Source organism: Anastrepha ludens, chromosome 6 (genome assembly GCF_028408465.1).
Source record: "Anastrepha ludens isolate Willacy chromosome 6, idAnaLude1.1, whole genome shotgun sequence".
NCBI lineage: Eukaryota > Metazoa > Arthropoda > Insecta > Diptera > Tephritidae > Anastrepha > Anastrepha ludens.
In genome coordinates, this window is record NC_071502.1 from 36673410 (window position 1) to 36697895 (window position 24486).

Sequence of the window (24486 nt, forward strand, 5' to 3'; positions counted from 1 at the left end):
CAGCTAAGAGTATATTTCCAGATGTTAGGAATAAGCAAACCACAACCCATCAAACATTTTGTGGGGGGACTCACACCTCAGCGTATCTACCGAAGGTTAATTAATTAATTAATGAGACAAGTGGTTTGTATAGAAAAATACGAAAATGTTCAATAAAGCAATTTACTTAAAATCATCTATTGAGGGTTTGATGGTAATAAAGTTACCTTTTCCGCCTCTCAATATAAGCCTGTTTTTTCTTCACTTCAACCGCACTGTTGGAGAACACGAAGTGGGTTATAATATTCATATTAATTTCTTTATCAAGTCTATGGTTACAAAAATCTTACAGACTCGATGTAGAGAAAGTTCTTAATATAAGTACAAACAATTGTTCTTATGAATAATAGGAAGTAAGCCTAGATTTAACTGCCACAACATAAAAGAGGTAAAGGAAGCGTAATGTTCTTTTTGGTACATTGAAACTTATCTGCTGAAGTGATGATGGACAGTCAATTAAATCAATACTAACATCCTAAATAAACACTAAAGATTGAACGTTTCGCCTACTTGCAAGGGATTTCTGATTTATCAGTGAGATGGATACGGATCATCAAAATGAAGCAGTTGGAGGGCGAAACGAGAGAAACTGCATTGTACTCGCTTAATTCTATCAGAGTGGGAGACATAAAATGTATTCCAGATCATAGAAGCATATTCTAATTTGAATCGAACTAGAGAAATAAACAGCGATTTCTAGTATAAGGATCTTTAAAATCTCTTGTATGGGGCTTTAAAAAAACTAGATTGGCGTAAGCCTTGGGAATAACGAATAATTTTTGATTTTGAGCTTTCGACAAAGCCATATGAAAACATTTATTAATGTTAAGCGGCAACTTATTTTTAATCCTCAAGTAATTTATTGTTAAAATTTTTTTTTCTTGAGCGGAGAACCCTCCCGCAACATATTATTAATTTTATTTCCTCTTTCTTCTAAGCGGACACCTCCCAAAAGCGGTCAAATTGTTCAGTCCCTTTGGTGTCCGCTTAAAAGAGGGTACACGGTAAATGAAATTAAAATACACATGTATATACATATTCCATGTAAATCCCGGTATATTTACTCATTTCCTTCGTGTCACAAGAAATTTGTAGGGAGTTGTACCAACAAAATGCGATGCGCCGCAATCGAATTTACTAGATAATTAACTGCCAAAAAATGCTGTGTTTAAACGCCCCCTCATTCAACTTTTTACTCAAGTGGACATGGCCATGTAGGGACATGAACACATTGCAAGGACAAAAACACCGCTTTGATCGAACGCAAATTATAAAAAATACACATAGCTCATAAAGTCTGCGTACACCTTGCAAATATTTTTAATCTGATTCCTTCGATCAGGCACGAGTTTTTTATGTTTTTCCAAAGTAGTATAAATTTTATTGAAATCTGCCAAGCGGTTTTTATATTACAATGATCACTAGTTCAAAAAACATAGTTTTGAGAAAAACGCTTTTAAAGATTTGATATCGATTTATGTAGAGTTATACGAATTATTTAATTATTTATACTGTGTCATCTATTCCTGGAGCATACGTGCTTTATGCTAGCTACTTGCTCTCGAACGCTCCGGAGCGCCCTTTGTTAATTGTTGAATAACGCGAAAAGTATTTGTCGGGATTCACTTCACATTTTCACACAATATTTTTAAGATAATGTACTTTAAGAAAATGCAAAAAAATATCCAATTTTTTGAAAATTCCAACTACCCCTAATCCCTTAAATTACAAAAGCAATAGAAAATAACAAGGTTACTGGGTATATTCAGAAACGCATTATAATGCGCAACGTACTTTTGCAGTGTTGGCAATGCGTTCAGAAATGCAAATATGGCAGTACTGCAAATGCATCGCGTTCCAAAACGCCATTTTTGTATCAAACGTCACGCATTATTTGCAGGAAAAATTTTAAATTTTTGCAGGAAATTTTTAATACGCTTATATGATGTCTGATGAAAAGTGAGTATAAAACTAATTTTTTTAGCTTTTAATGCAAAGATATATTAAATATACGTTATTAAAACAATATTTTATTACATTTTTCTTGATTTTAGCGATTATCTAAGTACATTGGAAGTAAAGTTGCTTCTCAGAGTCCGAATTTGGGTTTGAGGGCCTGAAATATATGGATTAATAGTATGTAAATTTGGAGTTTGTGGGAAAGCCTGCTTGCGGTTATGTGGGTTAGCCTGCTCGCGGTATGATAGGGGTGGTTTCTAGGGGTTAGGGCTGTGTGTGACTCGGTACCCAAAGGTTAGATAGTGTAGGGATGTGGTGAGTCAGCACACTTATGGTGTGAGACAAAATTTTAAGAAAAATAAGACTCAATTCAAGAAAATTAGTAATCGAATATATCATGTCTATGTTATCTTAATCGATTTTCAGGTGTAGGAAAATTTCGAAACATGAAAATTTCAAAATGCGATATCTCTGCGAAAAAAAATGATATTTGAGCAAACAAAACGCCATTTGAAAAAAGAAGGATTGTATTTAAAGATGCCATCCTTTAATTTTGGTGAAAGAAAACATCTGCAAGGCTACATAACCTCAAATATGGGCAAAAATGGGGTTTTTTGCACTTTTAGGTTAGGATATCTCGAAAACTCAAACTAATAAATTAATTTTAGTTATCAATCCGAATTTTGCATGGACAGAGAAGCAGATATTAGTTTAAATCATTTCGGATACTTTTCCTTGTAGACTAGTGTAATATGAAAACATGGAAACCACAGGAAAGTAAATTAGTGTATCAGAAAAAAAATTATAAAATTGTAGAAAGATACCGAAATATTGGCTATTAGGAGAACGTTTTCCTCTGTTCAACGCGTAGTAAACAATTTCCAACAAACTGAAATTTTAACGTCTAAACCCAGGTATGGGCGTATAAGAGCACTATCGGCCCGAGAAGAGTGCAGCATAATCAATATGACAAAAGTTAAATCTCGAATTACATCGTCAAAAATCGTTAAAAACGTAAACCAAACATTTAAGCAAAGTATTTGTGCGGAAACTGCTCGAAAAGTTGAGATAAAGCTGGATATTATGGTAGCCTCTCGAAGAAGCCATTTTTTTCACTTAGGAACAGAAAAACCGATTGACTTTGCTAACAATTATATAAAGTAACTAAACCCCCAGAGTTTTGGAAACAAGTCATTTTTTCAGATGAAAGTAAATGTTGTATTTTTGAGATAAGAGTTCGTCAAATTGTTTGGCGCAAATCGGGCATATGTATATTAGCTCTTGAAAAACAAAACCTTGTTGGTACAGTCAAACTCGACGGTGGAGGAGGTATGATGTGGAAATGCATGACGGTAAGCGATGTGGGTTAGTTAGAATTTATTGAATCGACAATGGATATATGAGGATATTTGAACATTTTCAAGTTGAATGAAACAGAAATTGAATTTGACACAGAGTGCCTAAAATCTTGGTGTATCAAGAACGTTTTGGTTCCAACAAGATAACGACCCGAAACACACAACAAAGATCGTTAAGCTTTGGCTCTTATACAACGCTCCAAAACACCCCACATTCGCCAATCAATCCTATCGGGATCTCTGGGATCTATTAGAAAAATTATTACAACCTAGGAAGCAGGCTTATCTATTTGTAAAGCATAATTCTTTATACAACTTTTTCCATATGTTTTAAAACTGTACACAGACTTTCTGGTTGCTATATTTAGATGTTGCTATAATTACTTACCATTATGTAAACAATGAAGTGAAGTAGCCTTGTTATTTTCTTTTGCTTTTTTAACTTAAGAAAGAATAAATAAATAAAATATGTTTTCAACTATAAATTTGTATTGTGTTTGCACCGAATTTAAAAGTATTTGTTAGGTGTACACAAACTAGTGTATATTTTAACACCGCTTCCTTAATTTCGTTTCATAACTCACCTGTAAAATTGCTACTGAAAAGAAATAAACCGCCTTAAATTCGCAAGCAGGTTGAGGACAAACAGAATAAACATTTTTCAAATTTTTAGAGTTAAATGTATTTATTTTTGATTCCTCAAATGTTATTTTGGTTTGAAAAAGTAGTTCAATTTTCAAAATTGCTTCCCCAAACTCTCTGATGACCAATATAAAGTTCGAGCTACAATACATTAATAGATTTACACGAATCCGCGAGAAAAAGCACAACACTTATAAAAGAATTTGTATACTGTTAGCTGTTTTGTATATGATTTCTAAATTTCTTATTTATATAACTGATAAACACCTCCAGAGTATATTAGCTTATGTTCATGCACTTTACGTTGAAGAAAATTTTTGAGTTCGTCCTGTGTGAATTCTATTCCGACGCCGTGCGAAGCAAATAATTTTAACATCTGGTGGATGCGATCAAGTGGTAATGAGTCCAAATTTGTCAGCATTCCTACTATGTATGACCAAAACACCTGCAAAAATGGTTAAAAATTTGAAATTATTAAAAATTTATTGAATGTAAAAGATCTTAAATTAAGGGCCTTTGCACATTTCGCGCCTAATCATAGTAATGTAATAGTTTCGTCGTGCGGAAAAGAATACATGACGGGTTTTGCTTTCAAATTGAAAGGACTTCACAATATAAAAATATATTTTTATAAAGTATAAGTACTCTGACAATGTTGGTCGCTTGGATTTTGCCGCTTTTATGATTAGGCGAAAGCTTGATTATGAAATTTAAAGCAATGAGCTCCATTCAAATACATGTCTCGGCACATGCTGAAATGATTAACCTACTGTGATGAGGCGCATAATGTGCATTGAGCCATTTATTAAGTTGGTTACATCACCTTACAGACTAGAGGTAGAAAATGACTTAAAGACAAGACTCAAAAGTAATTTGATTTTAGCTTAAATAAAAATGGGATCTAGGAAGGGCGAAATTAATATCGAGACTTTTAAAAATTCTATTAATTTCATTAAGAGACCTAGTAAGTAATGGGCGAAAGGAAAATGCAAAACCCCTTTGCGAAATATTGAAGCTTATCTACTCCAGTAGATCTGGACAGTTAACACACAGACAATGTCATAAATATTGTAGGACTACTTGGAGCCATTCGTCTACTCCAATAAGCTAATAACTATTGCAGTGCTTGAAATCAATATCGTTCCTTCCTTTTCTGATTAAAAAGGCGTATCCATTAAAGGTGGTGGCAGAGAGCCAACGTTTGATTGTCACGGCAAAGTAGAAAACAAAAAATTGCCTCGCCTTGTTTCTTTCTGTGCTGAAAGCCACATGGACACGGCGAAGGAAAAAAAAACAGTGGATATACCGATACCACCTTTAATAGATTCGCCTTGTTCTACACCAATGAGACATCTTTATGAGCAAGGTATGGGGAACGGAATAGGTTGAATTTGGTGCTTTTGCTTTTTATGCCAAAATTTCTCAAAGTTCAAATATAAACTTATTTGCTGAATTTTTCCAAATTCTCGTAGGTATGTAAATGTATGTATGTTACGAATGAAAAATCAGACATTTTCTGTGACCCGCAATTTCGCCATGGGTGATAGAAAATTTAATTACGGCGGGATTAAACCATTTTGTGCAAAAATTTCGATCAAAACTTTTGAATAAATACACACATTACACACTTTCAGGTAGTATGCTTTGAAAAGTAATAGCAATTTTGGTTTCGTCGATTCCGTTCAGACATTTTTCACATGTAAGTAGTGGTAACATCGCCCAGACTGTTATTTGGCTCTGAGCGAATTTAACTGAAAAACAAAAATTTGTGTTAATAATATACGAAAAAATCAACCAATGACATTTCGTTGCCGCCTGAACAGCGACTGATTAGATGAGTGTGTGAATACATGTGAAATGATCGTACAGAGTTCGGCTGCCGAATCTCACAAATGACGTGGTCCCGATTTACACGAGGAGACATCTGGAAGGGAGACACTGGAAATTCTCTTTTGATGTTTCATTCGCGTACACACGGGCAAAAATGTTTCCGCGACATTTTGACATTTAATACTTTAGCATCGTCTGGTTCGGATGTATTCTAGCACGCGCTTACATGTAAAGCAGAGAGCGTTCGACAACAGTTTCTTAAATATAATATATGAATGAAAAATGCAAGCTGGTTAAATAATAAATAATTTGTTGTTTTTTTATTGAAATATAATTATAAATTCTTATACTTGAATAAAAAAAATTAAATTAAAAATACTTCATATGTAAATAATTAACTTAAAATTAACTTGAGTATCTAGAAATGCAGGGAAAAATTAGAAATCAACATAAACATGTCCCATAACTATTTTAAATTATACCTACTTTACTAGCAAAAATAATCGTGCATTTCCCAAACAGCGTTCGGATGTTTGTCATCGTTGTTATCTTCCGTTTGATTGAAAACCAACACATAACTTAGAACTTTCTTCCACAAAAGAAGAAAACGAATGAAGCAACTGTCAAAAATTGCCTTAAGATAAGAAATACGAATAAGAAGAGCAAAGCGTGTCGCCGAGTACGGGAGACAAAATCCCTTCTCTCTTCCCCGACCCTCCTTCGCCCTTGAACAAAATGTTTCCCTTCCAGATGTCTCCTCGTGTAAATCGGGTCGTGGTAGCCGAAGATCCCCTCATAATTTTCGTTTTCACCATAGCTAAATAGCAAACCCGGTAATCTATCATCCTTCACACATATATATTAACCCTTTGCACCCGAGAGGTGAGTCTCGCTCACCTCTTTGTTTGGTAGGGAAATTTGATACGCATTCATGCCGGCAAATATGATACAAAACAAAATTGCAAAGACCACTGTTTAAGAAATTATTTTCGTAAATATATATTAAATATTAAAATACAAAAGATTTATGTGTGTAAAAGTTTTAAGTTAGAGGCAAGACAGTAACCAAAAGTGCTACGAGTCGCTTCGAATTACTGGTTTGTCCGCGCGGAAACGGTCTCGAATGCAAATGATTAAAGATTAACAGCCCGAGCCCAGGCACGTGCTAAATTCTTTGTATTTTATTTACTATTCATCAAATTTTTATTATTTATCAAGATTTGGTTACATCGAAAACCTTTATCGAATAATAATCGCAATCACCGGCATGTTCCCTATGAAATTCAAATGCATCAAATGCCCGGCAACAAAAATATAGAGCAGGCGTGGCCACACCTTGAGCTCGCGAGGGAAAGTGAAAAAAAATATATATATATGAGCCCGTGGTGAAGATTTTTAGAGGAGTGCTCTATATCGGTTCTGAGAGAATTTGACAGAATCAGCTGATAGGCTAACGTCACTTTGGATGTGTGTGACTGACTAGACGAGCGAGTGAATATGAGGTTCAGCTGGCAATAAGATTGTGTTAGTGATATACGAAAAAAATTAAACACAATCATCTCTCATGTTGCTTCGTTGCTATTAAGCAGGGACTGATTGGACGAGTGTATGAATATACGTGAAATGATTGTGCATATATGAAAAACATATCAACACAATCTCCACTTATGTTGCTTTGTTGCCATCTGAACATTGACCCATCTGATTGGACGAGTGGATGAACCAAGGAAGATAGATTACCATCTGCTATGGTGAAAAACAAAATTGTGCGACCCATTTCGACTGCCATGTCATCTGGTACTCGGCAGCCGAATTCTGCCCGCTCATTTCACAAGTACTCACACACGCGTCCAATCAATAGTTGTTCAGACGGCAACAAAGCAATATGGGCGGAGATTGTGTTGATATTTTCATATACCACCAACACAATCTTAAATTTTTTGTAAACAAACTGCTGCCTTGACCTGGTGGTGTCAACCAAGCAGCTGATTCTTTGAAATTCGCTGAGAGCCGATTAACGGTTTGATCTTAACAAAATGGAGTTTTTTTTACGATCTCAATGTACGTGCACCAAATTTGGGCGAACACTATTAAGTCATTATCGAGATACAGGTATTTACCAAGAAGTGTACCTGACGCGGTCCATATTGCAAGATTATTACTTGTGGCGTATTTATTTTATTTTATTTTTTTAGTTTATCATTTGTACCAAATTTGAGTAATTTTGTTTAATTTATAACGGAGATATTACGTTTTTTCTTTTTTGAAAATTACCGTTATGTGCGAGGTGGGCGTGATTAATTATCGATTTCGCCCATTTTCAATACCCACATACCTACCTGCAAAGAGTAATATGTGCACGAAGTTTCATTGAAATATATTATATTATTTTTGCTCGAGTTATCGGGACTACGCCGGCCAGACGTGGCCAAATAGACTCCTCTCCTTCTTCTGAGTATTTTGGTATATACCTACATACATCAATACCTATATCTATATACATATTTAACACTTTTGTGAATAAAATTATAATACCCTTGGGCACAGTTACGGGGATACAAAAATAGCCCCCCTAGGTGACACTAGAGTATAGATATTTGTAAAAGGGAAGTAATGGCAAACAAATTTTATATTTCTGTCCAGAGAGTTTATAAGTACATATAAGTATGTACGTTGAAGTATATGACCAATTTATTATAATATTTAGGGTACACACCTGAAGTTCTTCTTCTCTTTGATCGCTTGCGGAAGCCATAGCCGATTCGACATCCTCCTCGCCCACCAGCACTTGATTTAGTTGCTTGTGGTCGAATTGTGACTTCTTTCCGTCGTCCTCCAGAAGTCTAAATATACCCGGTCGTATTTCGCCTATTATGCCATGTGTTATCCAAAACCCAATTCTCCGGCGTAAAATAGTAGATGGAACTTTTGTTATTTGGCTGAGATCCTCCAACGACCATTCATCTAAAAAAATACATATGTATATACATTATATATAAATTTGTTAAGTGATTAGCGTCGACTCATATAAGAGGGTTGCCACTTAAATTTTGAGATACACAAATCAAAACAAGTAAATGTTATAATCGAAAATGACATTTTATTTTGCATGCGTTTGAACCAACTTTCGAACACAATAGACAAAAGCCAGCTTTGAGCGAATCGCAAACTATGCGACATTCAGGACTGAATTTGGAAAATTAGCTAAACTTAAGGCTGCACCAAAAGTTGAAGCTGGTTGAACGGCACACTGTTGCTAATTTCATCCGCAGTATGGAAAATTATCGCACGAAAATGTTTACAATTGAGTGTTTATAGCCAAGCCTCCACTAAAGTAAGCAGCGGATTTCTGTCTTTCTATATAAAAATGTGTACATGAAATTTAAATTCCGCAGAGTGGTTGACTTCACTTTGGTCGGAAAAATGGTAGCCTACAACAACAAATTGCAACACAAAAGGATTCGAGCTAAGTGGCTGTATCCTGGTCGGAAAACATGAACCCAAATCAATCATGTTGCGATAGATGGAACACCCGCTCCTAATGTTCTAGATTTATGTACGATCCACGAATTCAACATTGGATCGGCTCATTATCTTGTTGCAGCAAAATCCGCACACGCCTCCTGCAGCCAAACACTTGAGTCTAACTTCATAAAACAAGTTCGATATCGGGTAGGTCTCAATGAGTTAAAATCAGTTAGGGGTTTCGCAGATTAAACCTTTAAATTATCACCAAGGTCCACTCTGTAAGTTTGTATAATTAACCCATTTTGCTGTAATCCAAGTGCCAATCTTTGATAATGATTATTGAGAATTAAATAATCGATCTTTTACTGCTGTGAACGAGTTATTCTTAGATTTAGATTTATTGGATGTTTGCACTTCGACCTCATGGTCTTTTTTTCTGCTCTGAGTTATCAGTTGGTGCCGAGGTTATAAACTTTTTCTTTCTCGTTAATGATTGTTGAATTGATTCCTTTAAGATGAATATCGTCGTCTTTCGTGGGATAAGCCCAAAAACCGCCCGACACGTTATTGATAGGATGCACTACTGCTAAGTCAGTCACGTGTTTGAAATCCCGCCCCATAATAATAGCAATGTTTGCTCTTTTTATAAAGACATAATTTACTGAAAAATTCAGCTTTGCTATTTTAATTTCATTCTGAAAATGATAGTTTAAGTTGAAGTATATGTTTTTAATAAAATAAACAATTCTTTCGTAATTATTATTTTTATAAAATTAGTGGCTTTAAATTCTTTAATTGAATCGCTTTATTAATGCAAGCGAAACTTTATTAGACTTACCTTTGTACTGAAAGTGATAAAGTATGATTGCCTGTGTCGGGGCTACTGTCATTTCAATAGTTCGTTCTCCTATTTCAATAACAATATTAACTCGTCCTGTTACTGTTCGCCAATTTAAAGTTCTATTTCCTTTGTATGCTTCATAAACTTTGGTATATTTTTCGAACTCATTGGCGATTTCTTCAGGTAGCTCCAAACTTTCCTTATTGAATGATGGCCAAAATTGTGCTGATATTATAAAAGCTGATATATCGAACATTTTATCTGTAAAAATATTGCATTAAGAAAATATTAAAAAAAATTTTAAATTAACAGTACAATATTAAAATATAATTTAATCCCCCTTTTTTTGGAAAGCTAAAAATACGTAATTAAAATAATTTTCAGAATAGTTTCCATACAAAATTTTGGTTTTAATGAGTTGAAGTAGGAAACACTTAAGGAGAACTCGTAAATACAAAACTTCATCAAGATGTTATTAAAATTTTATAGATTTTAAGAAACTTCTGGACTTTTTTAAGCTATTGTTACTCACTGGAGAAGACTGGTTCGATTTATTACGAACCCAAATTTGAAAAATTTCATATACAAAACCTCCTCAAACCCCCTTTAACATGTTTTGTAAGAAAATTAATTATATACTTTATTGGGCTCAATTGGGTACTTTCATCGAGTTCGAAATGGAATTCTTAATTTTGCGTTAGAGTGCAAATCTGTTCAGTAGTTTTTAAAGAGAAGCTGTTTCTTGCTACAATGGGAGGTTTGCCTGCGGAGTGACAAAAAGAACCTTTTCTATCGTACGGTATTTCATGCCCAGAGTAGGTCTCGAACATTTGCACTTTGTTCTAGAATTGGTTCTCTCAGGTTGATGACGACTGCATTCTAGACGGATTTCCTCCGGGACTGTGCTTATGGCGTTGTATAATAGCAGGCCCTAGAGAAGAGACCGCAGAGTTATGTTATGTTCAGGGATTCGTCCCTCTCCTTGTTTTTGATGATCCTAAAAGCCGCTGATCCTAGGCGGCCGCCGTAGCCGAATGGGTTGGTGCGTGACTACCATTCGGAATTCACAGAGAGAACGTAGGTTCGAATCTCGGTGAAACACCAAATTAAGAAAAACATTTTTCTAATAGCGGTCCTCCCTCGGCAGGCAATGGCAAACCTCCGAGTTTATTTCTGCCATGAAAAAGCTCCTCATAAAAATATCTGCCGTTCGGAGTCGGCTTGAAACTGTAGGTCCCTCCATTTGTGGAACAACATCAAGACGCACACCCCAAATAGGAGGAGGAGCTTGGCCAAACACCCAAAAAGGGTGTACGCGCCAATTATATATAAATAAAGGGTGATCAATTAAGATGAGTTTTTTTCATTTGCGTTTTTTTTTACAGATCGCGCGCGAGTTGTGGCAAACTGTCATCGTGGATTTGTTGAACAGCGTTTGGCATTTCATCATGGAAAGACTCAAACCGCAACAACGTCTACAAATTGTTCAACTGTATTATGAAAATCAGCGTTCTGTGACAAATGTTTTTCGTGCGCTTAGACCGCATTATGGTCAACATAATCGGCCTGCCTTAAACACTATTCGACATACCATCAACAAATTTGAATCCGAATATTCATTGGTGGATAATTCTCGACCGAATAGACCACGTCCAGCAAGAAGCATTGAGAATATAGCGGCAGTAGCAGGGAGTGTACGTGAAAACCGCGATGAATCGATTCGGCACCGTTCTCAGCAACTTGGACTGTCGTATGGAACAACTTGGTCAATTTTACGGAAGGATCTTCATTTAAAAGCATAGAAAATACAGCTCGTACAAGAACTAAAGCCAAATGACCTTCCTGCACGTCACCGTTTTGCTGATTGGGCTCTTGAAAAGATTGAAGAAGATCCGCTGTTTTCGAGCAAAATTTTGTTCAGCGATGAGGCGCATTTCTGGCTCAATGGTTACGTCAATAAGCAAAATTGCCGTATTTGGGATGAAGAGCAACCAGAACAGGTTCAAGAGCTACCTTTACACCCAGAGAAAACAACGGTCTGGTGTGGTTTATGGGCTGGTGGAATCATCGGTCCATATTTTTTCAAAAATGAAGATGGCCGCAACGTAACTGTGAATGGTGCTCGCTACCGTACCATGATATCGGACTTTTTGCTACCTGAAATTGAATCTAATGATCTCTACGACATTTGGTTTCAACAAGACGGAGCCACTTGCCATACAGCTCGTGAAACAATGACTTTATTGAGAAGTCATTTCGGAGAGCAGCTGATTTCACGTTTAGGACCTGTGAGTTGGCCACCAAGATCTTGTGATTTGGACTTTTTTCTTTGGGGATTCGTGAAGTCCAAGGTCTATGCTGATAAACCAGCTACGATTGAAGCTCTGGAAGCCAACATTACGCGTGTTATTCACGACATACCAGTCGAAATGCTCGAACGAGTGATTGAAAATTGGACCTTCAGAATGGACCACCTTAAGCATAGTTGCGGCCAACATTTGAATGAAGTCATATTCAAAAAGTAAATGTCAAAGAATGTCCTTTCAAATGATAAATAAAGGTTTTGAACATAATTTACATTTTTGTTTTTTTTAACTATTGAAAAAAGCACCTCATGATTGATCACCCATTATAATATATAAATATAAAAGCCGCTGCCATATTGCACGTTCGCCCAATATTTAATTCAACTGCTAAGTAAACTGCCATACTGCAAAGTTCGAACGTTCATGATAGCTCAACTAATCGTCCCTAGATAACCCGAAGAGTTTAGTATTTCCTCCTGTCAGTAGCTATAATAAAAATATTAAAAGTATATTTCACAGTGGTCTTTTATTTAAAAGGTCTCGAAATGTAACCTATAATTGGAAAATAGTCTATCAGGTTTTAGTTGCTATTGTATTAGTAAAGGTTAGAAAAATGTTGGTGACCTATTTTTTGCTTTTATTGCAAAACAAGAAAAACCCCGTCTCTATTCAATTCAACAGATATAAAAATAAATGGTTTCTATATTAAAGAACTCAAATACTCACTTTCATTATATTTAGAGTCACTTGAAATATGCGAATTAATTCTTTTTGAATCCGTGAGGTCTTTCAACATAACTTCACAACTGTGAAGTAAGGAATCTCCAAATCTAAGTTTAAGTAACTCCAAATTTCGGATTTCCTTATCGGCATTAAAGTCCAAATAAGTAAGCAAACGATCTGCCATTAAATTACGATATTCGTTCATGAATAATTCCTTGCTTCCATATATATCAACTACCATAGATATTATATCTGCTGAACGATTCATATTGGTAAGCTGAATACGGGCCGTCTGGTCGATTCCATAAGAGTCTGGTAACCAGTTTTCCCAATTGCTTAGTTCCTCGTTGACATCAAGTTTTTCATTTTCTTTTAGAGCTTCGCCTTTAGCTAATTCCTCCGTTAAGTCAGTAGGACCTTCTTCAGTAAGTCCTGTTACTACTCGACGCACTGTATCACTGCGTTTGCGAAGATAGTCTCTGATCGGAGCCGTGACAGTTTCCAATATAATTCCACTGTTATCAAGATATCTTATTGCCTTGATAGCTGCGATGTAGCCTGTTAAAATGTCCATTGTATTTACGCCGGGATGCAGTACTCGCACTTTTAGAGTGTTGGTAAGTGTTTGTATGAAATGCTTTCTCATGTCTATTTTTTCCATGCAAATCTTTAAATCATCTATTGCGGGAATAGATTCAGGAAAATCTAAAAACAAAGATAAACTTTTTTTCGCAGATACTCGTATATGGGCTACGTTTTGTCAATGTATAAGAAGAGTTAGTAGATATTAACTAAAACTAGCCATATTATCTAAGCCGCTGGTCTCAGTTTGATGTAAAATAATGTGCAGTAAGCAAATATTGCAGGGCCCTAAAAAGCTTCAAATCAGAAAACAATATTCCAAAAACGATAATGCATATTAAGAAGTAAAATTGTAGTTATTTGTGAATTAGAAGATTAATATATCCCTCGTATGTTTTAAATAAATTGGAGAAAGACACGACATCGCTCTTGAACTTTACATTCAAACAGAACCGAACAACTAACGGACACATATCAACACAAAGGTTTGAGAATAAGTGAAAAAAATATCAAAAGACAGGACGCTAAACACAACAATTGGGGATCATAAAATGTAAAAAAGTAGAGGAAATAAAAAAAGTGAAAAATTGCCTACATCGATGCGATATACGAATGTCTGCTGTACAGAAGATGTCAACTACGCCAAATAATCAAACGGTAGGGCCCTCCATTTGTGGAACGGTACTCGACTAAGCATCTAACAGAAGTATACCCGTCAATTTTTTTTTTTAAGTACATTTATATGTAAATGAAGTATTTATGATATTGAGTGAGATTTTATTATTGGTCATGATATATAATAAAACCTAAGACGGCAAATATGTTGAACCATGAACAGGCCAACACAAACGGAACGATGTGTTGTAGCAAATGATAGAGAAAGAGATTACGCCTTCCAAAACTCGTCGTGTCGTAAGAGTCCATCAATAAACAAACAAAAGGAAGGGGAATTACTTGTTTGTTAAGAAGAAGAGTAGGCGAAAGCAATGGAAACAACCAAACACAAGAAACTATCCGCACACACACATATTTACGCATAAAAACGCAAAAAACTGCATTTGAAGGTTTTATATTCATTTATGTATTAACAATTTAACACGCGGCACTTCGTTTGCATTAATTTGTTTAGTTTTTATCTCACAAATCACAATAAATTTCTCCTACTTTTGTTTGTTTTGTATTGCGAAAAGAGCTGACGTCAGAGTAAAATAACTGTTTTTTAATAGCGCCACCTTCAGTACTCAATCCGCCTTGATACCGTATCAGTAAATTGTTCTTAAAGGAATATAGTTGCCACAACAATAAGATCTAGCCACTCTATAAATTTAATCTAACGCGCAATACATGTTTTGGGCAGATATTTTTCAAATCAATGTTGTTTTCACTTCACTTACTTACCGATAATAATACTAAAAAACTGCTCAATAATGCTTAGTGCCACATTTTCGTACAAAAAATATGTTAGCTTAACTTTGAATCCCTTTATAATATTGATGGTATTTGAGTCTTTAGCCTCCGAGTTTGTGCAGGTGTAACTGAAAATCTTCTTCAACCAGTTGATTACAGTTTCGTCCAACCACTAGAAATATACGTAAATAGATAAATTATAGTTGATGTCATATTTTTTACGCACAGATATTTATCTAGATTAATAGCCGCCCTTGATAATTAATGGAAAAACTTGGATAGAGATATATGTATTTAGAGCAGTGAAATGGCTTTGTCTTCACTGAGAAGATAAAATTCAATAACACAGGCCGACAGCATCTCAGACCCAGAAACCAGACTATATATTTCCGAAAGTTTATGATGCGCTGAATCCAAATCTGGCCTCAGAATTGCTCTATCAGCTCTGGTTTTCGAGATATCCTAACCTAAAAGTGCAAAAACACCGTTTTTGCCCATATTTGAGGTTATGTAGCCTTGCAGATGTTCTTCACCAAAATTAAAGGATGGCATCTTTAAATACAAGCCTTCTTTTTTCAAATGGCGTTGAGTTTGCTCAAATATCATTTTTTTTTCGCAGAGATATCGCATTTTGAAATTTTCATGTTTCTAAATTTTCCTACACCTGAAAATCGATTAAGATAACATAGACATGATATAGTCTATTACTAATTTTCTTGAATTGAGTCTTATTTTTCTTAAAATTTTGTCTCACACCATAAGTGTGCTAACTCACCAAACCCCTACACTATCTAACCCACGGGTACCGAGTCACACACAGCCCTAACCCCTAGAAACCACCCCTACCATACCGCAAGCAGGCTTAGGGCTGTGTGTGACTCGGTACCCAAAGGTTAGATAGTGTAGGGGTGTGGTGAGTCAGCACACTTATGGTGTGAGACAAAATTTTAATTTGCTTTCGTTTATTAAAAAAGCTAACATTGCATTTGGCGGCCACCGTACCCGAATGGGTTGGTGCGTAACTACCATTCGGAATTCAGAGAGAACGAAGGTTCGAATCTCGGCGAAAGACCAAAATGAAGAAAAAGTTTTTTTTTTATAGCGGTCGCCCCTCTGCAGGCAATGGCAAACCTCCGAGTGTATTTCTGCCATGAAAAATCTGCTCATAAAAAATATGAAACATATAATATAATGTAGGTCCTTCCATTTAAGGAACAACATCAAGACTCACACCAAGAAGGAGCTCTGCCAAACACCCAAAAATATATATGTATTATATAACATTGCATTTGAGCATTGCCTTACACAGCAGTGATCTCACAGACGGTGGACTCGCTTGGCGTTATGTGAATTTTCATCAAGTCATTTAAATAAAAGTTAAAAAAAAAAAAATACAAAAAAAGAGACTGATGCGATTAGGAAGTCACCCAATATAAGCGTTATTATGCGAACTAACAGATGGTCGAACATAAGAAAACCTAAAGAAACTTACCTAAAGTCAATTCTGCTTGCTTAATTTATTTTATTTTCCTTTAAAAAATTTTCGTTAAGCAGGCAGAACCGATCTTAAGCGGGCAGAAAAATGGTGTATAGAAAGGAGCATACATATATGGTCACATTAAAATTTTGACTCACAGTCTCAAGTTGCATCAGAAAACTCTTGTCAAAGATCCCATGACAAGTCACCTTAATATGATCTTGTATGCATTTTTGTACCAAGGTTGTCAAACTTTGACCCGCGATACCATCCAAGAGCTCCATTTCCTGTAATGCCTTGTTTGTTTTGTCTATTGTCATATCTAAACTTTCGCACTGACACATATTTAATTTACAGTTGCAAACGCAATATTCTAGTTGTTTTAGCATTATATCAGCATCTGCAAGAAAAATTTTTGGACTTGTTTATATAGATCGGCCCGTGTGTGCTCTAAATGCAGTAATAAAGAATTATTTTTAAATATATTTTAAAATAAGTTGTATTATGTTTACAATTTTATTCTGTTAGGACCTACTTTACCAGCAGAGCCGATAGATAAACTATTTCTACTTTTAAAATGCTCTAAAGCTCCGTTTTCCCAACTGCCTGGCCAGGATAAATTGTTGGACTAATTGTTAACTATGCTCCGATGAACCTTAAACATTTTACTTCAAACCATAACAACACATTTTAAAGGGAATTTGACTTTGAATATTAAAGCTTAGATGAGAAAAAGTTCCTTAGGCCCTGAAAATTATAAAGTACGAGGTGTTAGATATAACTCGGGAGCTTGACAACATTGCGACGCTCGTAATCAAATGACTGGAGAGAGAGCGTTTCTTTAGATCCAGTCAAAGTATGAAGCCGACGGCTCGTTTTATCCGTGTTTTACGCGTGTTTAACAGAAATTATACTTCGCTGCAAAACGCAATATTTCTATTGGTCAGTATGGTTTTATGGTTGGTAGCACAACTGTCACTAATCTTGCTGTGTTTTTTTTTTAGATTTTTATACGTCGGCTTAAGATAACAGACTTCCAGTTGATACGGTTTATACGGATTTTTCCAACTAATAAGTTTTGGGTTTCACTCTATTTTTCCTAAATGGATAAAAGCCTACAACTTCAACCGATGTGCACCGTTGTCGATAACATATCTTCTTTTCTTCTGTTCTATCATATTATTACCACCTCCGGTGTCCCTTAGGGTAGTATTTTGAACCCTTTGTTCTTTTGTAATTTTTATTAACTACATATAATATATGAATGTTTATATTTCTCTGAGTTTATGCACTTTTTTGTATTGATTCCACTTTCATATTCTACACATGCCTTCACTCGGCGTTTTGTATGGTCTAAGTTGGAGTATGCCGTCTTAATTTGGACTCGCATACAAAAGAAATTTCCTCGTTTTGCACTCGCTAATTCGATTCCTTCGTACAACGAAAGGTGCGGATTATTAAATTTAAAATAGTTACAAAGTAGAAATATACTTTCACTCTGCTTTGTTTTCGGACAGTTGAATAGGACAGCTAAATAGGACAATTAACTCGGAATTACCTTGGCGCATTCATTTTTACATTCCTCTTCGTAGTAATGATTCATTCTTCCTAAAGCGGGTTAGAACTGTTTATGCTTCGAATGCTCTTTTGATCAGAACATTAAATGTTTCCTGGATCTACTTGAAATTGACTATAACGATCGCTTAGCAGATTTTGGTAAAGAGCTAAAAACCCACCGAATAACTGTCACGTTTCTTCAAAGCGCTTCTGTGCCGATTGCATCAAATGTAGACTCAATAATTTTCTTGTTTTAATTTTAGTATATCTGCTGTAACTATAAATTAGTTAGATAGCGAAATTCTTCAGTGCAAAATTTTTTAGAACAAAGGATGCCTAACGAGAACTTGTGGTGAAATTACATTTGACAAGTGCAATGCCAAGTGGAGTCAATCCTAATCCTAAGATTATCAAAATGTTTACGCTTCGTTGACTTTTTAAATTTATTTTTTATTTGCAACAAAATTTATAAGTTGAGCTCTTGACTGAACACGTTCGCGGACCCTAAAAATTTCAGGGAGCTGCAAAAATAGACAGGCAATTATTTTTTAAACTAGTTGTAATATTCAAAATCTGATTATACATATATAATATTATATTATAAGAGTAGTCAGAACATCGTATTTTAACTGTTATATGAAAGTACAATACTTAATGAATCAAGTGGCCATTACTTTGAAATTGTATATTAATTACAAAAACTTAAAGTTACATGAAATTAAATGAACAAAACTTGGCTTTAAAATTTGAATGCTGTAGCATTCACGTCATTTTGCATCACTATAAAAATGAATGCTATAGCATTCACGTCCGCGAACGTGTTAATGAAAAATTATAACAAAGCTCACTTCTAAATATTGAAAAGAAAATTGTAATAATTCATGGCGTACTTAAATGTAAATAATTAAAGTCACATATAATCAAGGCAAATCTACTAAAGGTGGTGTTGGTAAGTCAGCTGATTTGCTTTTCTTTCTTTCGCCGTGTCCATGTGGCAGAACATCGTTGTTGGTCTAATGCTACCTCCTTTAATGAATGCGCCTTGCATATAATGAAGTAAATTAAGTATTTATATCTTATAAGAACTGACAACCAACAAATATTGCTTTAAAATTGTCAAAAAGACCGGTGAAAAACACACGAACAAATAAGGAAATGGCGAAATAATCCGTCGAAATTGCAAGCTTCTGCCAAGAAAGATCGCCAGAAAAAAAAACAGGGATTCGTGGCCTTACGGAACGACACTCTAGCTGTAAAATCCCTTTTAGTGACGAAAAAATATTTTCCTTCGAAAAAAGTCACAATGCTAAAAATTATCGCCTATATGCAACAAGTGTGGTTGAAGTCTCCACATATAAAAAAGGTTGTTGAACGGTATTAAAACGTATCAGATGATCTCAGAGAAAGCGAAGCTTATTGAAATTGGCTTTAAAATTAACGCAACTTATTATTACGGCGGATGCTGTAGCGCCCGGGTTCGAGTCTGTGGACATGAAACACCAAATGACGGTAATGTTTCTTCTAATATTGGACGCTTCGCGTAGGCAATGGCTGGCCCCGAATGCTTTTATGTTATGAAAAGCCTCCTCAGAAAAGCCATCTAGCGTTAAACTGTAGATATGTACATTCATTTATAGAAAACATCAAAACGCTGACCACAAATTGGAGGATGACTTCGGCCAAATACCCAACAAAGGATGTAATTGCCACTTATGTATAAAAGTATATACTCTAAACAAAAAATAATAATTGAGTAGGTTTACAATCGTTTAGATCCATTATTTTTTTTTACAATCGAAAAGTGAGAACTCTTTACTTATACGACTTTAAAATTAAATTAAAACTTTTATCAAGTTTAAAATTTAACTGCGCTTAGAAATTGTCTAAAATAATTTTAAAACACTTACCAGAGGATGCAACATTTTGTTTGGTCTGCAGTTGAATATAAATTTGAAATGACACCTGGTAAAAAGCAAAAACTACTTCATTGAATTCAGTCGGTATTTGTCCCAGTAATGTTTCCAGTAAAATTTGTTTCAAATTAATCGTCTTAAGATTTGCCTGTGGACACAAACTTCTCAAACGCACTGAAAACAACTCCAAACAGCTGAAACTCTTTCTCAAATTTTCAACTGCACCTACAAATCGATGAAACAACTGAAATCGGTAATCATCGTCATTTTCGGCAGGTCCAACCCGTTGGGGAAAATGTGACCAAAACAATGGTACAATTTTATCTCGAATTGAAGATTGCAACTCGAAGCATAATATTTCGCATAGGATTTCCCCTAAGCCAAGACAAGCCACATCTTCACACACATTTTCAAGGGAATCATCCTCAGTTTCCGTTCTATAAAACTATTAGAAATCTGGTATAAAATCCTGTATTAACTGTTTTCTTATTTACTTACAGTTCCAGATAGCACCGGGAAATGTTTTGATAGTTTTAACCATATCTCCTCGATATCAACCATTGCACGGCACTGGTAAGCAAACGTATTTAATAAATAAACAATCTGCTTTTGTTTATTTTATCACCGATAACATATCGATATATCGATAATAAAGCAGGAAACACACTAGTCAAACGCTCGTAAGCCATACCAAAACTTCCTTTAATGATACGTTCACATATAACTAGATGATCTACTTTTTCGTGCTTAACTCCCAATCTGTAATTAAAAAGCGAGACTTCCCATACGAAATTTCTCTCCCAAAATCTGAGATTATAAAATAATCCTGGATAATAATCATACTTTTTGACATACAAACCTGTGTTTTCTGTGTAACAGATCATTACTTTTACGAATGAAAAGAGAAACATCAAAGTAAAAACTAAATAATATGGATGCCGGCAAAGAAAAATGGTTTGTAGACATAATTCTAATAAAATGTTTGTTAAGTAGTATTAACTATGCATTCATATAACAGAAAAAAGCGTGTGTTCATAATCGTGTGCCCTCTTATTACTTATTATAAAATGTAATATTTCGAATGCGTATTGCTGTCATAATTTTTTGAAACCTCAGTAAAAGTCGTTTACGGATTTCCTCCAACTGTTAATTATTAGCAGCCAATTGCGCAATTAAATTAGCTAAGTTTGTGGATTTTCCTGCTGCTACTTTTAAGTTTGATCACGCTGTATATAGGAAAATTATCTCATTAATCTCAAAATTGTCATAGACTGGCGACGATGCGGAGAGTAAAAATACAGGGCAAACAGAAGAAACACAATAATAGAAATATTGGTACATATATGAAGATAGTACTATCTTTTTTGGTTATTTAACGTGCAACACAGTTTTTAAAATCGTTCTGAGATTTACATATATACATCTATTCTAATCCTAATTTTAGTCAATTTTGCCGTTGCTTAAACAACTCTTTCCATATTATTTCTCTTTCTTGCGCTATTTTTTAAGCTTTATAATTATGTCATGCAAAATTACTTATTTATTTTTAGAGCCTAAAAAATTACCTCGAATAGCGCAAAGTAACTCACAACTAATTACATGCAGAATTATGAATTATATGAAAGAATTATTTACTTTGGTTATGAGAAGCGTACGCGTGCATACATGAAGCACGAAGTGTTTATTCTTAAACCTATGTTTTTATAACGTTGTATCGAACCGAGAAGCTTCGCGAACCGATTACCAACAATACCGAGCGAATGAGATACCAAAACAGAAATCTGAATTCGCCTTGACACTAGCTGGCGAGACAAAACTCGGAAGAAGATACGAGTTGCCAAATCTAGAAACTATGATGGTTTTTAAGCATATGTATATAAGCAGAAGGGGTTCATGTCCATAGGGTATTTAGTCTTAAGTCAAAGATAAGAAAGAGTAAACGAATTTTAAAGCATAAATTAATTCACTTCAGCAAGAAGGTGTATTGCCATTAATTTATGACTTTTATTTATCAATCTAGTGATCTAACACAAAGAAATTATTGTGAGACGTTTTACTGAGATAAAAGCGTAACAATATTAATTATCCTAAAACTCAACGACTTATGTGCAGTGGTTCTTATATATTTAAGGAGTAACGGTGCGCACATAAACTTAATGTTATTTTATTATTTGGTTTATGAGGTAAGCATAGAATTTGCAAATTAATGTTTAAAATTCAATATTTCAAGCGAAAATGTCATTCAACGGTGTAACACCAGACACCTTGAGGGTATTATGATCCTTCAATCCCTGTCGGAATATGGCGAGCTTGTGGAAGGTCGCTAAGATATGCCCGCTTTGGTTGCCATGTCTACTGCCCGGACCTTGCTATCTTTTCCTGGTCGACTGCGGCGACGCTGCCGAATTCAAATTGATGCGGCTGAATGTTGTCCTCCAGGGCTAGGTCGAGGCCGTTGAGCTAGAGATTGCGCTGTGAATGCAACCACCTGCACTTCTGTCGGAGTCATAACAGGTAATTCTTCGACAACTATCGCCAAAACTGTTGCTTAAGACAGCAAATAAATTGCCGTCTGTCGCAATAGCGCACTGGGTCCATGGCAGCGCTGGAAAAGCGCACCCAAAAAATAAGTGCGCTAGTGTTGGTACCTCATCATCGTTACTATCTTGACTCTAAATAGATAAACTCTTGTCTAAACAGAATTTTTTGTAACATATTTTTCTTTTTAAATATTTTGTAAACTTAAATTTATACGATTTATTTCTTTATAAATGAAGCTTTTAACCCGAAAACTGGAAAATTACTCCACCTCAATCAAAACTGCAAGAAGGTGGCACACATTTAGCCAGCTCTGCTCGCCACTATATCTTACCAGGTTCTCCAAACCGTCTTGTTCCAAGCATCACAATTGCGTTCTACATGGGCTCAACTAGATGTCTACTCTTAACTCACTAAAAATTTCCTCCGCCTAGGTCACCAACAACACACAGCGAAAACACTTTATCTCTGTGAAAAGATTTCAAAGGTGAGGTCTTTAACTTACCATTATTTGGCACTGAGCGAATTTGACAGAATCAGCTAATGGACTGACGTCACTTGAGGTGTGTTTACAAGAAACCTGAGATTGTGGTGGTGATATACGGAAAATATCCACCAGTGACACTTCTTTGTCGTCTGAAGAACAACTGATTGGACGAGTATGGGAATATGTGTGAAATTATGATGCATATTTCGGGTGGCAATAAGATTGTGTTAGTGGTACACGAAAAACGTATCAACACAACATTCACTCATCTTGCTTCGTTGCTGTCTGATTGGACAAGTGTGTGAATACATGTGGAATGATCGTACAGAATTCGGCTGGCGAATTCCCCCTTGACGTGGCAGCCTAAGTTCCCCTCACAATTTTGTTTTTCACCGTAGCTAAATAGCAAACCTGCTAATCTATCATCCTTGATTGCATCCAGAATTTTCCGTCTTTTCAATGTCTGTATTGAATGTTGCAATCGAAGTAGTAAAGCACCCGATATTTACACTTTGCCACCAAACTTTAAAACGTTCTGCTAACTTTGCATGTTGTCTGGTCGCTCCATCTGTATTCCGCAATTTGTAGATGTTTTAAGGAAATAGCATTCTGGATGCACCCAGTAGTGAGAATACCGATTCTGATATTATTCATGGCAGATCCCCCTCTTGCCAGTTTGTCCGCTTTTTAATGACCTTCAATGTTCCGCTGTCCCGTATCCCAGATTGAGGTAACTTTACGGTCTAGACTTAAGATGGTAAGGCTGGCTATATCTGCTCTGTTCCACCTGTCCTAAGGAATAGCGATATTGCACTTAAAAGAGAAGTCTGCAATTAGTAGCCCACATGCTTCCCCTATTGCCAATATTTCCGCCTGGAAGACACTGCAATATTGAGAAAACGCACAGCTTTTTCTATTCTAGTAAAACTCCCTTACTACATTCTTCTCGAGATGGAAAGGGGTGGCGAAATTTCTATTGAATGTCACCGTTGGGATGATATAATTAGTCCTCCCCGAGGTGAACTGAGTTCGTAGCAATAATAGACTGGCATGACCATGAGTTTTTTTCTTCCAGCGCCTCGCTTCATTTAACCTAAATGCACTCATGGTAGCCATCTTCTTGATATGGAGATCTGCCGGAATAACATGTGTGAGTGCGTTAAGAGCCTCTCTAGGACATGATCTAGATACACCGATCTTAAGTAGTTTGGTACTGTAATCTCTTCCAAGAGCTTCCCATCCACTACCGATCAGTATGCATGATAAAATTGGTCGTATAACTGCCACATACAGCCACACAGTATACTTAGGTTGAAGACCCATCTTCTTCCAATCTTCCATCTTTGGTTTGCTGACATG

The 24486-nt window shown here is 35.6% G+C and overlaps 1 protein-coding gene across 1 annotated transcript; it reads right to left on the reverse strand.

Annotated features, from left to right (window-relative positions):
- Positions 1-4032: 4032 nt before the first annotated feature.
- LOC128866888 (anaphase-promoting complex subunit 2) lies at positions 4033-20734 on the reverse strand. The gene is made up of 8 exons (XM_054107929.1): positions 20601-20734; positions 20097-20547; positions 16791-17032; positions 15147-15327; positions 13170-13871; positions 10135-10398; positions 8545-8792; positions 4033-4443 (listed from the first exon to the last, which is right to left on the reverse strand). Exons 1-8 carry the CDS (start codon positions 20661-20663, stop codon positions 4243-4245), a joined length of 2352 nt encoding a protein of 783 aa, XP_053963904.1. The 5' UTR covers positions 20664-20734; the 3' UTR covers positions 4033-4242.
- Between the last annotated feature and the right edge of the window lie 3752 nt (positions 20735-24486).